General features: G+C 44.9%; 1 protein-coding gene across 7 annotated transcripts in view; it reads left to right on the top strand.

The window, feature by feature from the left end:
* Positions 1–18,206, top strand: part of RPTOR (regulatory associated protein of MTOR complex 1) — a 301,256-nt gene that overhangs the window by 233,180 nt on the left and 49,870 nt on the right. For 5 of the 7 annotated variants that reach the window (XR_010983689.2, XM_068110468.2, XM_068110467.2 and 2 more), the window contains exons 16-19: positions 8,320–8,511; positions 10,535–10,675; positions 12,916–13,036; positions 13,152–13,331. Coding sequence is in view for 6 of the 7 variants with exons in the window: in XM_068110468.2 (XP_067966569.1) it covers positions 8,320–8,511; positions 10,535–10,675; positions 12,916–13,036; positions 13,152–13,331 (634 nt within the window). In the remaining variant the exon portion in view is untranslated. The remainder of the gene's footprint in view (positions 1–8,319; positions 8,512–10,534; positions 10,676–12,915; positions 13,037–13,151; positions 13,332–18,206) is intronic. The other 2 variants (XM_068110470.2, XM_068110469.2) reach the window with 1 other exon arrangement.

The raw sequence follows: 18,206 nt of genomic DNA, 5'->3' as shown, positions 1-18,206 counted from the left end.
GTTAGACAACGGGATAAAAGAAGTAAAGAATGGGTTAACGGGGGTAGAAAACAGAATGGCCGCTCAAGAGAATCAGATAGAGGGAGTGAAACATGGGTTAACGGGGGTAGAAAACAGAATGGCCGCTCAAGAGAATCAAATGGAAGGGATGCAAAAAGGGTTAGAGGGGTTAGAAAACAGTATGGAAGGCAAATTGAGGGACATGAGGGACCAAGCGGAAAGGGAAGTTAAACAAATGGAGCAGCAGATGGAGGGGGTCAGAATGGGGGTAGAAACCAAACTGGATGCTCACAGGGAGGAAATGGAGCAGATGAGGGTGGCATCTGGGCAGGAGATGCAAGTGATGGGAGAGGAGATCAGAAGAGGAGTGAGTGAGGAGGTCGGAGGAGTGCGCGAGGAGGTGAGGCACTGTAAGGAGCACATGGAGAAGGAGGTGAGAAAGGGGACTGTAAAGTTACAAGGGGGCATAGAGGACCTGACGCAGGAGGTGGAGCAGCTGACGGTGGGACAGACGGAGTTAGTGGAGCAGGTTCAAAGGAACACTGCGGTATTAGGAGGGTTGAAAGCGACACAAAACGACATAAAAAACGACTTGATAGCGACAAAGAGGGAATGTCAGATGGTACGTGAGGGACTGACAACGAGGTTGGACGAGGTGATAGAGGTAATGGAGACGAAGGACCGGCAGGTGAGGACGCACCTGGAAACGGTCAAGGTAGCCTTAGAGGATGAGCTTGAGGAGACGTACCGAGGAATAAAAGAGGTGAGGCACAAATTAGAAGAAGTGGAAGAAGGGGTGAGCGAAATTAAGAAGCGACGGAGAGGGGATAACAAAGAGATAAAAGAGGAGATAAAAGAATTGGTCCAGAGTCTGTGTTCGGATCGTGATGATGTGCTCATTAACCGGATGAGGGATTCGCAGGTGATGGAGGAGAAGCGAAGAGGAAGAGGACCCGGTGTAAGTGGTGACCAATATGGTCGTGCGTATGATGCGCCAGGGGATTTAAGAAGCTTGGGGGTCGAGATGGACCCGGGTGTTCGTGAGAGGCCGTTGGTGAAGTGTGCGACAGGTCTGGTGAGCGAAAAAGGAGGTGAGCGAGAAAGTCCGACTCTGGGGTGTGTGAGGAAAAAGTGCGTGCCAAGGAGTGAGTGTGCTGGCGAGAGTGAGTCGGTCGTAGCGCGTGTGCGAGGGAGCACGTGGAAGCGCGGGGTGGTGAGTGTTACAGAGGGTGTGACGGGAGAGTGTGCGCAAGAGTGTGCGCGAGAAAGGTGTGTGACGGACAGGTGCATGAGGAAAGAGTGCGCTGTCAGAAGTAAGGAAGAGTGTCCACCTGTGGTGAGTGTTACAGAGGGTGTAACGGGAGAGTGTGCGCGAGAAAGGTGTGTGACGGACAGGTGCATGAGGAAAGAGTGCGCTGTCAGAAGTAAGGAAGAGTGTCCACCTGTGGTGAGTGTTACAGAGGGTGTAACGGGAGAGTGTGCGCGAGAAAGGTGTGTGACGGACAGGTGCATGGGGAAAGAGTGCGCTGTCAAGAGTAAGGGTGAGTGCGCTGTCAAGAATGGAGGTGAGAGTAGTGAGAGTGACAAGGAGAGTGAGCTGGTTGTGACAGGTGAGCGAGGATGCACACCTGGAATGGTAGAGCGTGAGTGGGAATGCACGCTGGAGTTGGTGGTGAGGCACATGGTTGGGTGTGCGAATGAGGGCACACCTGTGATTGTCACAGAGGAGGTGACCGAGGAGGGGGCGCGAAGCGGTGTATTGGTGAGGTGTGCGAGCAACGAATGTGTGCCAAAGTGTTCGGTGGTCAGGTGTGTGACCAAGGCTGTGAGTGGAATGGGTGTACCTGGGTGTGTAAGGAAGGGTACGAGGAGCATGGGCACAGCTGGATGTGTGAGCAAGGAACGGGCTGCGGGGTGTAAGCGTCCAGGTGAAGCATCGACGTTACACAGGTTAGAGGTTAGGTCGACTTTTAGCCGAAGCGGGCCCTCGGTGCGTGCCGGGCCTCGCTTTGAACGGCCGCGTCCAGGCTCCACTAGGTGGAGCGGGCAGCTGGATAGGAAGGGTCGTCATGGCGACCACGTTTTGTGGAGACGTGCCGGCAGGTCGAGATCGGGACAGTGGATGGCTCCACGCCGAAGTGGTGCGTGGGATCTCGGCCCGGGTAAGCCCCCGTCCCTGCACCGAGTGCCGGACGCATCCAGCCGCTGGCACAAAACAACCAGCATCCATTGCTTGGCTTCACGAAGCCGGGCTTTGGACAGGAATTGGCGCACCGAGAGGTATTAGTGAGTCGACTGGGTGATGAGGTTAGTGTTTTGGACCCAAAATTAGAGAAAAACAAAATTTGATGATTGGCAAGGGATTGGCAGTAGTAATTGGCAGATGATGGGCAGTGATTGGCAAATTTTTAATTTGTTGAAATTTGATGTGCAAAATTGGTAGTGAGAGACCCCCGATGGGGTGGGATGGCAAATCTGCCACCCTTTCCCATGGGGGGCAAAGGAGCAATAGCTTATGGGGTGTATGGCAGTGAAAACTAGCCCGGGTGGGTTAGGATATGGTGTGTAGGGATCTAGCGAAGATTGACATTAGGTAACGTTAAGATTAGTTAGTGACTGATACCTGTAGTGGGGACGCAGGTAGATTAGTGTGGATTATAATGACGAGGGAGCGCAATAGTTAAAGGGACGACTGGGAAGCGCAAGTTTCAGAAGGGAGTAGTTAGCTGAGATGATGCCGTGTGTGTGAGAATTGAACAGGTGTGATTGCACAGGTGTGCAACTGGACAGGTGTGTGGAGCCGTGTATGAGTAGTGAGTGTGTGGATCAGCGCGAATGCGCTTGGGGAGAGAAGGGTGCAGGTGGCACCAGGTGTGAGAGCACAGGTGTGCAGGTACAGGTGTGTGGAGAGAGTTGGAGTAAGTGGTACGGAGTGGTGTGCATGGTGCGAAGGTGTGGATGGGGGAAGAGTGGACCCCTTTCACGAGTACCCGGGGCGGGTAGTGTAAGTGTTAGGTAGAGGGTACAGGTAAATTGTGGTTGGATATTGGCATCTGTGGTGCGGTTGCAGAATGGTGTTGTGAATGGGTGCATTAGTGTTGTGGAAATGGCTGGGCGTGTAGCCTGTTAGTGTGTGTAGTTGGTTGGGCACTCCACCACTGTGAGGATGTCGGCCAGGTGAGGCCGCAGGTGGGCTCTGGGAGCCGGTAGAGTTGTGGATGGGGCCCGAGGATCCGGAGGATGGACCCGGGTAGCCCAGTGCCAGAGAGGGCACCGAGTGGGGAGAGTGCCAGAGGGCCTTCCCCAGGTAGTTAGGTTAGGGCAAGGAGCAGGTAAGCTCGGAGGCAACTGCAGTGGTGGAGGTGTGCAGGTGGGTAGACCCACTGGGAGAGGTACACGCCGCAGCCCAGAAATTGTGCGAGGGCACCGGGAGATGAATCGGGGGAGTGAGACCCCAAATTGAAGAGCACCACAGTTTGGCCAATGGGAATTGGTTTTTAGAACCCATAGTGTAAGAGGGCCAATGGTTTGGCCGGAGAAAGACCCCGGGTAGTGTAAAGTTGTTAAAGTCATTTAGGAAATAGTTAGGATTAATGAACCTGTCGCACCATACGCAGCCACTTGCCTGTGGTGATGATGATGACTCCACACCTGTGTTTTCTTTGTTCTGTGTGCAGGAAATGAGATTGCTGTGGATTTGTGAGACGCATCACGACGTGGATGAGACATTGGGGTGATTCCATCTCTCCCTCCCTAGGAGGGACTGATGATGAATTGGTAATGGCAAATTATGATGTTGAGTTGGAGATGGCAAATTTTGATGAGAGTTGAAAATGGCAAATTTGATTGGTTAGGAGGGAGAGAAGACGAATTTGGTATATGGGAGGAACGGGGAAGACAGTAGGGATGTTTGTTGATTTGTAAAGTAGATGTTTATGGGTAGTGTTGTGTTGTGTGGATACAGTAAGGGGTAAGGGAGGGGCCATGTAGGTTACCTGGTGGGGGGGGGGGGGGGGGGGGGCGTACGATAGGAACGTACCTGTCTCACCTGGTTCCCATGTGCCCCCAGTGTGCATCACCTTACATTGCGTGCACTTTTGCGCCCTTACCACCTTACTCACTTGTTTCTTCTTTTGTCTCCCACCTCCGAGGATCTGGCTTTGGGGTAGAGAGAGAGGAGAGAGAGGTGCTGGCTACGCAGTTGTGGGCCTGCACTTTCGCTGTTGGCTGCCTGGATCGATACACCATATGGACCGCAATGTTTGTGGCCACCCACAATGGACCGCAGTTCGTTTGCGGCCAAGCACCACCCGGGGATGGACCTATGGGTCAACGTGGCACCTATGCCATACAGGTGAACCACTAATAGTTAACACCACCAAGTGCACCACAAGAAGAGCAAGAGACACCTGCAGGGTTAGGGGTTGTCGAATTTATTTTTATTCCAATGAACAATGGTGACTGCACCGATTGGTGGTGGGGTGGTGCTGTTGATGCTCGGGAAGGGTGCTCTGCACGTTATTAAAGGCCGTCGGCCACAGAGCACTCGTGGGTTGGTGTATCGATGTTGGCAAGCGCGCTCTCTCTATGCATAACATCTGCATGTGTTCCTCCAAAAACAGGTCCTGGATCGTAGTGTAAATAGCAGCGTAGTCTTGTAAATAATGCTCCCTACCGGCTGTATGTTTAGTTTGAGAATTCTTTCCGGATTCGGTTATCCTGTGGGTGTGTTTCTGTGAGGAGAAGGGTGCAACGTCGCAGGGGGACATATTTACTCATTTGTGAATATCTGTAAAACTGTCGCACTCAGGGTAGAGTTAATAGTAGAGGGAACTACATTGCGTGCCACACTAAAGTAGGTAAAAATTTATCGGGTCGGGACGCCCCGAGGGTAGAGAAGGGTGCAATGTTGCGAATATGGAATTTGGCCTCCATATCCGCTTGTAAATATTCCCCTATTTTCTCCAATACTCCCCAACTTTCCCCAATCCCCCATTCCCTAGTCCCATTGCATGTAAATAACAATCAGTTAAGGCCTCGTTTCCATTAATTATGACTCTTCGTTGCACCAGAATGTGATTATATGGCACCAGTAGTGAGTTTAGGACCTTCCCATACCTCCTCCCATCTTCTTCCCCAAACAACAACAACAACAACAACTACAGCTACAACAACAACAACAACAACTACAGCAACAACAACAACAACTACAGCTACAACAACAACAACAACAACTACAGCTACAACAACAACTACAACAACGGCGCGCGCGGGGAGTGTGCGTCCTCCCTCCGGCTCGGTTAGCCGCCATTATCCATGCGCCCCACGGGGTTACCACGAAGGGGCTGGCTGTCAGCTCCTCGTCAAGGGCGGAGCCTGGTAAACCCCCCCCGCACCCAATAAGAAGGGCGGACCGATTCCATCTGGGCGGAGCTAACGAGCCGAGGGCGTGTCACTCCCCGCCGGATATACGCAGCCGCTTGCCGGACGTGACGTCAGATGCGCCCCCAGCTTGAGACGACAAGACGCCACCTCGAGCGCTGAGAGACCTCCTGCATCTTTTGGGCCGCGCCATCCTGTCCCTGAGCACAAGGTGCACCTTGTGCTGGCCATCGAATACCCGCTTTCCTTGCCATCAATCCCCGTGTGAGTCAGTTTTTGTCCTGTTTCTCTGTGGTCTGTCGGGAATAATATAAGGTTGTGTCTAAGTGCCTGTCTTCCTATGATGTACCTCTTGTAGTTGTAATCTAACCTTCCGCCTTAATATAACCTCCTCCGGAGGTCTTGAGAACTGAACCCCTGGTGTCGTATTGTGTCATTATAACCCAGCCGGGTGTCTTCTCTTTCCTATTGAGCCAGCGTAGCGCGGCTTCGTCGACGTTCGAGTACAATCGGGTAATTTGTGCGGACACGACGGCCATTCCGCTCGGCCCACCTTAACATCAAAGTCGTGTCTGTAACAATATATTTGTGCAGAGTCTGTCCTGTCCTGTGTTGTCACTGAACTACTTTCTCAAACTTTTGTGAAATCGTACCAAACTTCTGGAATGCACATATCTCTCCCGTCGGTATGTCCTAAGGGTATTTGTTTAAAAAAATTTTACAATTTTTTTTTTTTTTTTTTTGGGAATCTTTTTGGGAAATTTTTTTTTTCAACTTCAAATAAGCCCGTTCCTCAGTATCGACGCTTGGTGCGGCGAGCGTAGCGAGCCGAGCCAAGCTAGTATATATATATATATATCCCAATATAAGTAATAACTCGTGATCAGTTGGTATTTTAAAATGAGGACATGCAGAATGTACTTTCAAGTGTGGACACTTGTGAAACAAGTGAAACAAGTGAAGTGAAACAAGTGAAAGTGAAAACAAGTGAAACAAACAAGTGAAACAACAAGTGAAACAAAGTGAAACAAGTGAAACAAGGACACAAGTGAAAGGTACTACTCGTTAACCTACAATATATTGCCAACACAATTCATTGTCTCAAAGCCTGCAGACAGTTACACTACTTAAACCTTCATTAAACCTTCATTCCAATTTTCCTCACCATTTGGAGATTTTCTTCATGCTCCTGTAATAAATAGTAGAATTTGTTTATTGTTCCTTTTGTACATTGGTCACAATTGATGGTAGAAAGAATGAAAAAGGACAAAAAGATTTAAAATGTCATAACCCCCGTGATATTCGTAATTTTGCTTTACAGAGTTGAAGGCCGCCAGTCAGCCATCTTTGGTCAGATTACAAAACAAAATATTCTGCATATGTATACTCTCATGTATTGTCTTTGTGCCACATTTGTTTCAGTAACAAAATGGCTGCCAATTGGCCATCTTGGATCTGATCTCGAAAGAAAATGACCTACCTATTTAAGCTATCATTCATTATATCAGTTTGCCAAGTTTGAACAAGTTTGGTAAATACATGTCCGAGAAATGGTTGAAGATGTGTTCAACATCAGGTTTTTTTTTACAACTAAAATAGTTGCCAGTCGGCCATCTTTGATTGCATCACGAAACAAAATGATGTGCATATGTATACTGTTGGTATTTTTATGTATACTGACTTTGTGCAAAGTATGAAAAAAATCGGTCTATACATGCCCGAGATATGGTTGCGGATGCATGGACTAAGTCCAATGGGGGTTAATTACTAGACTTCCTGGTGAAGGTTAGTGTCGATCTGTGTCGGTGGACGGGTCAAACAATGGTGAAATCAATAGTCACAGTTTATGGAGGTATGCTAACTGTTGTGTTGTAGCAAGGAGAAGCTGACATTTCAGGCGTTAATCCTTCGTTGGCACCACTCTGGGTTCACTCAAGCTCTTTTGCTCCGAAGGCGGGGTATCACCCCAAAAGTCAGCTTGTCCTTGCTTTCCAAAATTGATGCTACTTTTGGAACATCATGAATGTGCCTGGTTTCTGTGTATTATCAGATTTTTGCTTTTATATCTCAAAATTATTTTAAAGTTGAATAATCTTCTTTTTCTTTAATTAACACTTGGACGATAGTAATTGAGTCTTGAGTTGTAAATAAATAGTTAATTTAAAAACTAGTTTTAGAAATCTGTACTAATTTTTGAATATCCAAGATTGAGGTTGATCGAAGAGTGCGATGACAAGGGTAAATAAAATGGCAACAATTTGACAGTGGGGCAGTGGGGCTCAGCGGGACACAAGCAATGAAATGAACGAACAGGAACAGAGAGAGGAGGGAAGAAACACGGCAACGTGCTGCAAGTAAGAGGTTACTGGGAGGGAGAAAAAAATGCGGGTAGGAATGGTGAGTGGCGAAGTGAGGGTATACAACTTATTTGAAGCTCTGGAGTGAAGAGTGGATTGCATGGCCTCGGGAGAGCAGTTCCACAAACGGGAGAAAAGAGGAACAAAAGAGTGCTGGAAGAGGGCAATGACCCGGGACATTAACCAGGAGGGGGTTAGTGGGCGAACACAGTTACTGAAAGACTAATTCAGAGGATCTTTTATTTTATTTCCTAATGCAATTTCCATCGGCATGTCTACCAATTGAAAGTAGTCCAGCTAACTGACTTTCAAAAGACACATTTGTTTTGAACAAATTCCATAGAACACAAGCAGCAAGTTTCTGAAGATTTATTTTCAGCAAGGTGTTTTGCTTGCAGGGATTAAGCGATTCCTATCACACGAGTGAAGTGAAAAGATTTTCACAGAGGTTCTTTTTCATTGACAGCATGTCATTGTTTGTTGTTTTTAAAATAATCATTCATTGTTTGTAAATATGTTCCTTGGTTCGGAAAAGTTTTTTTCATCGTGATAAATTTCTGTCTGTGCAAATGTGCTTCAGGAGGCCTGTCTGCAAGGCAGCCTTATCGCCACTTGTCTTGAGCAGTTGAGCGACACCAATGCACTGCTGCGCCAGTGGGTCGCCATGTGTCTGGGTCGTATATGGCAGCACTTTGACGCAGCACGTTGGTGCGGCGTGCGGGATTCGGCACACGAAAAGCTCTACTCCTTACTAGAAGATGTCGTTCCCGAGGTGATGTCGTTTGTCAAAGTCTGGACATGAGAACATGTACAACAGCAAAGCAGATGTATACAAAAATGCAATGAGGGACAGGATGTCTTTGTCAGGCTTGCTCATTTGCAATCAAATTGTTCTTACATTAGTGAAACATGAATCATTTGGACAAAGCTTATTACACTGGTGCTTTGGTTCGTGTACATATTTCCAGACCCTTTTGCATGTACCAGAACAGTTCTGCTGTTGAGCTGGAGATACACCTCATATAAAACCGGATCATAAGCATAGCTTGAACATATGCTCATTTAACTGTTTGTATTTGTACTTTGACACAAACCTGATATTCCAAGATCAGGCAAGAAAATTTGCTGCATAGCTCGTGAACTGAGTTACCTACTTTGTTTACTCTCTTCATTCGTTTTTATCGTATAATGTTTAATTTGTATATATTTAAGCAGTTTAAATCGTATGATATTCAATCACCTGAAAACCACAACTTTGAGGGCAATACAAGGTTGACGTGGATTTTTTCTTTATGGAACACTGTTGACATTCAAATGCTGAAATTTTGTGCAATGATTTAGTCTGCGTTGAGCAAATTATACAGGAAGTGACCTCAATGCTAGTTAAAGCATTCTGCTGAAAATCAACATGGCGACCAACATAGGCACATGTGCTGTGGAGTAGAGGCCTGACACTCATTAAGTTTACTTGTAAAGAACATCAAACGAGCTGAGATTCTCAGGAGACATAGGTCGCCAACAAAGGCAATAACGAACTGCGAGGCCACTGACTTATTTATGGTGTGAGAGGGATCATGATATTTGGCTTCATATTGGGAGATTCTGATCATTTTCATGGCTTTAGTAAGCATCAACGACTTGGAAGAGAAAAAAGCGAGTATGGATGTAATGTGGAGAGAATGGAAAGAACTCCTTTCACTCTCTCACCACAGGCAGGTTGTTGGTCTTTCTGTCTTCTACCAACTCCTCTCCGGCCTAGCTCCCCCTGCTCTGTTTGTGATGTCTTCCCCAAATATTCCCGCAGGATGCACAAGATCTGTCAGCAACCCTCTTCTGATGAAACCGGCCAAATCAAGACTCTCTGCTCACCTTCACTCTTTCATTTCTCTTTTTTCCTACCTCTGGAACAAACTCCCACACTCTTTTCAATCCCACTCCTCCCTCCAGGTCTTCAAACAGCTGTTCACCACCATCTCGTATCTTCCCCCATACAAAACCTTGATCATTTCTACCCCCATTAATCCACCCCAAATCCACCTCCATTTTCATTCCTGAAAGTCCTTGTGGTGTCCATCTTGTTTGTCCCGTGTAACACACCCCAGCCCTCTCTCTTCCACAGATCTCCCGATGTCCCTGTTCCCTACTGTTGTACTTCCCTCTCTCCCCCTCTTGTCACCCGCTCCCTTTATTGTATGTTTTATGTGTTAGCCCTTGCACAAGCCTCGACGTAGTATGCAAAATATATATGAAAAAGAAGGTTTGGAGGAGATAGGAAGAAGAAAGAGGAAAAGAAACATGTATGGATCATAAATGTGGGGGAATGTGAAAAATCTACCATATTTGATTCCATTACAAATATGTAGCCGTTTAGTGTATAAAGGGCTGATATTGAGGATGCAGCTGATTCGACAGAGGATTTCTGCCTATGGATGCAAACTTAACAACGTGATCAGAAAAGGTTACTCCAAACGGTGACATTGAGGAGTCAGTGTCTACACATTGATGTAAGCCTGGCCACTGAATAACTTGACCTCTTTTCCATCCAAATGCAAGATAATCTTTTTTGAAAACAGGAAACACAAGCCCATTTAATGCTTGTATTTTGTTGTAATTAAACAATAAAGCTGATCATTATGCATTGTGCTTTATTTTCTTTCTCTGCTGGCATTTTTTTGTTACAAACTGCCTAGTTCTTCATATTAAGTCAGTAGAGACGGAAGTTTTCACAGCTAAGTGTATTGGTATGTCAATGAAGGAAATGCCTCTAATACAAAGTGCCACCGGATTGCATGCAGGTGCGTTGTGCAGCGGTGTTTGCCCTGGGGACTTTCATTGGAAACTCAGCTGAGCGCAGTGACCACGCTACCACCATTGACCATAATGTGGCTATCACGAGTGCACAGCTGTTAGGAGATGGAAGCTCCATGGTCAGAAAGGTATGCACACCTTGTATGTATGATGTGAGAACATTCTTTATGCTTTTAACAAGCAAAAACATCTGTTTGTCGTCACCTCATACACGTTGTACGAAATATGTTCACCAACGTTGCCTGGTGTTGGCTTAGCGGTTAGGGTGCCGGCTTGGGATCCTTGGATCCTGGGTTCGAATCCCGGTCGATCGCTAAATTAACACCAGGGGGGTTGACTCGGCCTGTCATCCTTCTGAGGTCGGCAAATTGAGTACCAGCTTGCTGGGATGAATGATCACGGTGTGTACCCGGATTCAGAATAGGTACACCGAATAGGTTCACACATTTACTACACGCAGTGTTATTGTTGATATTTAAAGGTTTCAAAGGTGGTAAGTTTCTTTTGCGTTTTCGGTCTTTTTGAAGTTGGTCAAAATGGGGTTATGGGGTTAAATACCGTATCCCTGCGTATCGTAAGAGCGTGACCAAGGGTTGGCGTCAGGAAGGGCATCCGGCCATGAAAAAAAAAAAACATTGCCTCAAACAGGGAACCATTATTGTCATGGGGCCCGCAAGGCTAACCCCCGCTCTAGCGGGGAAAATGGACTTAAAACGATCATTGATTTTTTTTCATTCAACGTTGCAGTGCATTTTTCACACGTTTCACTGTTTATATTTGCAATGGTATCTGATCGTGCAAGCAATGATATTACAGTGCTTTGGTAATATTTTCAACTAACATTCACTTGTATCAATTATCCACAGCTCATTGTGTAAAATATTTCCACTTTAGGAAATCTAAATCAATAAGACTATCAGTTGGGGTTCAGTCATGCCCACTCAACTTAGTATGTACTGCAGCTTCTCTCAACAGTTGGCGAAAGCCCTGAATTGAAGCCGTATTTCTATGGGTATCTCGGGCATTCATCACAGCGTAGTACCCTGCACTGCTTGCCAAGCTTTCTGTCCGTGGAATAAAAGGTGGAATTATTGCCTGGCTTTCTGGATTCCTCCATTCACACAGTCAGCGTGTAACTTTCAACAAAATCCTCTCATCTCTCCTATTTGAAGCTGGACCGCCACAAGTCAGCAGCTTGGGCCCAGTCCTGTTTCTCTTATATAGGAATGACCTTTATGATACTCTGGGAAACCCCTTATTCCTCTTCACATGTAATTTCACATTACGCTGTACAATTCCACATCCTACCGATGGGCTGGCAGGAGTGGGTTCCCTTTCTAATGAACTCTGGAGGATCGGAGACTGGCCCAACACTTTGAATGAACATACATTTCTCATCCAAGCAAATCTTGCATTCTCACCCTCTTTCTGGATGGAATGTCAAATGAGAACCCACTTCTCTATACCCACAATACACTATGAGACTTCTGGACCTCACCATCAGATACGACTTTTATTGTGGGAGCATATATCATTGCTGGCTTCCGAAGCCAACCGCAGATGAGTCTTTCCTCAAAATTCTGAGCATAGTTCAATGAGTACCATTTTCTACTGTGGTTTTGCATTCTACCTTTCACTCCTCAATGTTGTGGAATCCAAAGTCTTCTACTTTTTTGGCATCTCCCATGAAGAAGTAGAAGCACAGGGCCTGCTCTTTTTCCTCATCGCAGACAGGTCGCTCCTCTTCCATTTTTTGACTTCTGCCCCTTAGGTTTGGTCCCTTTGCTCTTTCATCCCTGTATTCATCCTCAATCCCTCCGTGTTATTCTTCCAGCGATCCCCTTGTGAAAGTCCCCAAATCCAAGCTTGTTGCTCAAATCCCCTCCATTCTTTTGTTCCTCTTTTCTGCTGCTTGTGAAACTTTCCTCAGTCTGTCCAAGTCAACTCTTCCCTCCAGGGCTTCAGGTTGACAGTGCACGAAACCCTCAGGTCATTTACCTTCCCTCGCCATGATCATTGTTTATCCTCATTAATCCCTCTCCCATGCCCTCTCGACATCTAATTGCAGGTTGCTATGTTTCCTTCCCTTCACTCTTCTCTTGTTTATGTTTGCATGTTGTTCCACTGCCCCACTCTCACTACGTTGCCTTCTACCCTTTCTCAACACACTCACTGTTCCATGAGCCAAGACTTTGTTTACAAAAACAACATCTGCACATGATTAAAGATTTGATTAAAGATTTTACTGTTTTATTTGAAGATGCTGCTATTATCTTTCTAGGTAATTTATAGGAGGATTAAAAGCATACTTTCTATTCATTTATCACTTATTTGAAATAGCAATTTGTTTGCTCATTTCACTTTCCAGGAGCTCGTGGTTGCACTTCATAATCTGGCACTACAGTATGAGAGCAACTTCTGTGCTGTTGCACTGCAGTTCTTGGATGATGAACGCAGCCACACCTTTCCTTCTCCAGCTACTCTAGCAGGTCTCCCTCGCATGCAGTGCTCCATGCAACTACCCTATTATTTTCTCCTATCTCGACAAAATGTTTTGCAATTCTGAATGTGCATTACATTAGAGATTGCCGATCTTTTCATAAGGCCTCCACATGGAGTGGCATCTTTCTGCAGACACTGGGAGCTTAGCATCATCGCGCGATGGGCTTGGAACACCCCGCCTACGGCCGGTGAGCTCGTATGGAAACCTGCGTGCTATTGCCAATAACAACGCGGTGCGAAACCTCAACAAGTCATTGCAGAATCTCAGCCTTACCGAGGAGGGTAAGAATGGCTTTTTTTCTGTGCTGCTGCTGTTGGCAATCAGTTTGGAATGATCTGCTATTAATGCCAGATCATTCATTTGGATGTACTGAAGGAATATATATATATATATATATATATATATATATATATATATATATACTGTATATATATATATATATATATATATATATAATGCAGGGTTTTTATTGGAAGCTGACTACTGCAGGAGTTTCAGTAGTAGCTGTTAACTGATATACTGCTGGATACATCCCAAGTATAAAATGTTGTGTGAACATAAATTAATATTCGACCGAGGAATTTTTTGCAAAAATTACCTTTAATTCAGATGAATCAAGGTGAAAACGAGAAAGGCACCCTGTAGGCACGAGAAAGGCATACCTCTGCCAGGCTGAACAGTTTACATTTTGTCCCCCACTTATACATGTAGGCCGGATCTGGATTCGGACCTGAACCAAAATCTAATCGGCTTGTTGTCACATAACCAACTCATCCCCCAAGTTTAATCATAAATCGTCCACACCTTTTTCAAATATCATGTTCTTTATCGGTTTTAGCCCTATTTCCCAATGGTGAAGAATCACTTCAAAAATTAAATAATTTTCATATCCGAATCCACATTCAGATCTTCACCAATATTGTATCAATTTTTCCTTGTCACACACACACCCTCTCCACCAAGTTTCTTCCAAATCCGCCCACAACGTTTTGAGATCGTTTTTGGCCCTATCTCCCATTGGTGAAGAATCACTTAAAAAATTTTACTAGCCGGATCCAAATGTGGATCTTTACCAAAATCTAATTATTTTGTCTGTGTCACATACACTACCTCTCTGCCAAATTTCGTCCGAAGTTGTCCACAAGTTTTTGAGATATCTTGTTCACAGATATTTGCCCTGTTATATCAGACAAACAGACAAACAAGAAGACGTCATGCGGAGCACGATACTTGCAAAATCCGCCCCCCACCCCCAATAAAAACATTCCATTGATACAGCAAATTGTCCATTTCATCAAGATTAAAATTGACAATCTTGATCAAAGCTTGGGTCAACAGGAAGAAAAGTGATGATTTTTCCGATGAAAAATGATGATTTTGTAAGGTTTTTGAACTCAAAAATAGTTAGTTCCCCGATTTTGTGACTCAATGTGCAAATGCTGTTCAATTCTCAAGTCAATCAGATGAAAATTGAGGATTTTAAAAACTTGGCCTATGTTGACATTTTGACCAATGTTGACCTCAAAAATAGTTGGTGGTTGAATTCAGTGACCATATATGTAAAACCTCTCAGAATATCAAGTCAATCAAATGGAAATTGGTGATTTTAGAAATTTGGCCTATGTCGACCTAAAAAATACTTGGTGGTTGAATTCAGTGACAAGATATGCAAGTTCTCTTCAAATTTCAAGTCAATCGGTTGAAAATTGAGGATTTTAGAAATTTGGCTTATGTTGACCTCAAAAATACTTGGTGGTTGACTTCAGTGACCAGATATGCAAGTCCTCTTCAAATTTCAAGTTAATTGGATGAAATTTGAGGATTTTAGAAATTTGGCCTATGTTGACCTTTTGGCCTATGTTGACCTCAAAAATACTTGGTGGTTGAATTCAGTGACCAGATATGCAAGTCTCTTCAAATTTCAAGTCAATCGGATGAAAATTGAGGATTTTAGAAATTCGGCCTATGTTGACCTTTGACCTTTTGACCTCAAAAATAGTATGTTTCCCAATTTAGTGACACGATATGCAAATGCTGTTCAATTTTCAAGTCAATCGGTTGAAAATTGACAGCTTTTCGGATGAAAATTGATGATTTTGAAAATTTGACCTTGAGTTGACCTTTGACCTTTTGACCAACTAGTTCATTTCCTAATTTAGTGACTCAATATACAAATGCTATTCAATTTTCAGGTAAATCGGATTTAAAATGGCAATTTTAGAAATTTGATCTCCAGATGACCTTTGACCCCAAAAACAATAGGCTTCTCATTTGGGATGACCGAAACAACTTGGTGAAGTTTCGTGACGATCGGTTTAGAATTGTAACCTGTAGGCCGGTGACAGACAAACAAGAAGACGTCATGTCGAGCACGATACTTGCAAAATACGCCCCCCCCCCCCCCTCCCCAAGGAAAAAAATTCCATTGATGCAGCAAATTGTCCATTTCATCAAGATTAAAATTGACAATCTTGATCAAAGCTCGGGTCAATAGGAAGAAAAGTGACGATTTTTCAGATGAAAAATGATGATTTTGGAAGGTTGACCTTGAGTTGACCTTTGACCGTTTGACCTCAAAAATAGTTGGTTTCCCTATTTAGTGACTCAATGTGCAAATGCTGTTCAATTTTCAAGTCAATCAGATGAAAATTGATGGTTTTTCAGATAAAAAGTGATGATTTTGGAAGGTTGACCTTGAGTTGACCTTTGACCTTTTGACCGAAAAAATAGTATGTTTCCCAATTTAGTGACTCAATATGCAAATGCTGTTCAATTTTCAAGTCAATCGGTTGAGAATTGACGGCTTTTTAGATGCAAATTGATGATTTTAAAAATTTGACCTTAAGTTGACCTTTGGCCTTTTGACCTCAAAAATAGTATGTTTCCCAATTTAGTGACTTCATATACAAATGCTATTCAATTTTCAAGTCAATCTGATTTAAAATGGCGATTTTAGAAAGTTGACCTCCAGATGACCTTCTTTTTTTTTTTTTTTTTTTTTGTATACAAGATCGAGGCTCGTGAAAGAGCGAACATTAATTACACAGAAAGACAAACCGACACATAAAACATATAACATAGGGAGCGGTAGACAAGATGGGGAGAGAGGGGGAAGGACACAAACACAACATTTGAGAGCAGGGACCGAGAGACATGGAGACATCGAGAGATCTGAGAGAGGGCGAGGGCTTTGGGGGGGGGGGGGGGAAGGGGGCAGTGGGAGAGGTATAAAACATATGGACACTGCCAGGACTTCCAGGAAAGAAGTTGGAATTTCAAACAAGGTGGATCTGGGGTGAATTAGCGGGGGTAGAAAAGATCAAGGTTTTGGATGGGGGAAGATAAGAGATGGTGGTGAACAGCTGTTTTAAAGACCTGGAGGGAGGAGTGGGATTGAAGGGAGTGAGGGAGTTTGTTCCAGAGGCGGGAGAAAAGAGGAATGAAAGAGTGAAGGTGAGCGGAGAGCCGAGATTTCGGCAGTTTAACCATCAGAGGGTTGCTGGCAGATCTTGTGCGACCTGTAGGAATATTTGGGGGACAGAGCACAGAGAGAGCTGGGGGTGCAAGGCCGGAGAGGAGTCGGTAGAAGACAGAAAGACCACCTACCTGCCTGCGGTGAGTGAGTGAAAGGCCCTCAGAGATAGCTTCATCGCGGGAGATTCCAATAATTCTGAAAGCTTTGGTTTCAACAGCGTGAAGCCGAGCTAGGTGTGAGGCAGGAGCACCGGCCCATAGGGGAGAACAGTATTCCATTGAGCTGCGGATGAAAGCCTTGTATGTGGTGAGGAGCTCAGGTGTGCCGAGGAAGGACTTCGCACGACGGAGGATGCCCAGTCGGCGACTGGCTTTGGAGGCCAGCTTGGAAATGTGGTTTTCCCAAGAAAGATCATGGCAGATAGTGAGACCCAAAATCTTGAGCGACAGAACTTCTTGGAGAGGATTGTTGAGAAAGTAGATGGGAGGGTTGTCCAGTCGATCTTTTCGGAGAGACATAGTAAGAGTGTGAGATTTGTCAGGATTGAAAGACATGTTCCACTTGTTTGACCAGTCTGTGATTTTGTCCAGGTCTTCAGAGAGTGAGGAGGCAGCAGACTGCCGATCTGAGGGAAGAGGAATGGAGCGGCAGAGAGTGGAGTCATCAGCAAAGAGATAGAGAGGATTTTCGAGAGAGTCAGAGAGATCATTGATGAAGACCAGAAAAAGCACGGGGCCCAGAACACTGCCTTGGGGAACTCCAGCCTGAACAGGAAGAGGAGATGAGAGAAACCCATTCAGGGCCACACGTTGACGACGACTAGAGAGGAAGTCCGCCAGCCATGCGTGGAGATTTCCATGGATACCAAAGGAGGAGAGTTTGGTGAGCAGAGCGGGGTGCCAGACCGTGTCGAAGGCACGTGATATGTCGAGGGAGACAGCTCTAATTTCCTGTTTGGCATTGAGGACCTCCATCCATAATTTGACCTCAAAATCAATAGGCTTCTCAATTGGGACGACTTATACAAGGTGGTGAAGTTTCGTGACGATCGGTTTAGAATTGTGACCTGTAGGCCGGTGACAAACAGACAAACAGACAGACAGACAGACAGACAAACAGACAGAACCACAAACAGAACCTACCAATATACTTGAAAAATCTTCGATTTTGCAAGTAACAAACAGACAAACAGACAGAACCACAAACGCAACCGACCAATATACTTGAAAAATCTTCGATTTTGCAAGAAACAAACAAGAAATATGTTGTGCATAGCATTATACTTGCGAAGTCCCTAAAATACGTTTTTGGCTTATAATGACTTCAAAACTAATTGGTGGTTTAATTCAGTGACCTGGTATGCATATCCTCTTCAAATCTCAAGTCGATCAGATGAAAATTGAGCACTTAGAAATTTGGCCTATGTTGACATTTTAGCCTATGTTGACCTCAAAAATACTTGGTGGTTGAGTTATTGACCAGATATGCCAATCCTCTTCAAATTTCAAGTTAATTGAATGAAAATTGAGGATTTTAGAAACTTGGCCTATGTTGACGTTTTGGCCTAAGTTGGCCTCAAAAATAGTTGGGGATTGAATTCAGTGACCATATATGCAAATCCTTTTCAAATTTCAAATTTATTGGATGAAAATTGAGGATTTTAGAAATTTGGCCGATGTTT

Source organism: Myxine glutinosa, chromosome 3 (genome assembly GCF_964187855.1).
Source record: "Myxine glutinosa chromosome 3, kmMyxGlut1.1, whole genome shotgun sequence".
Taxonomy (NCBI): domain Eukaryota; kingdom Metazoa; phylum Chordata; class Myxini; order Myxiniformes; family Myxinidae; genus Myxine; species Myxine glutinosa.
This window is presented reverse-complemented; position numbering and strand designations above follow the sequence as displayed.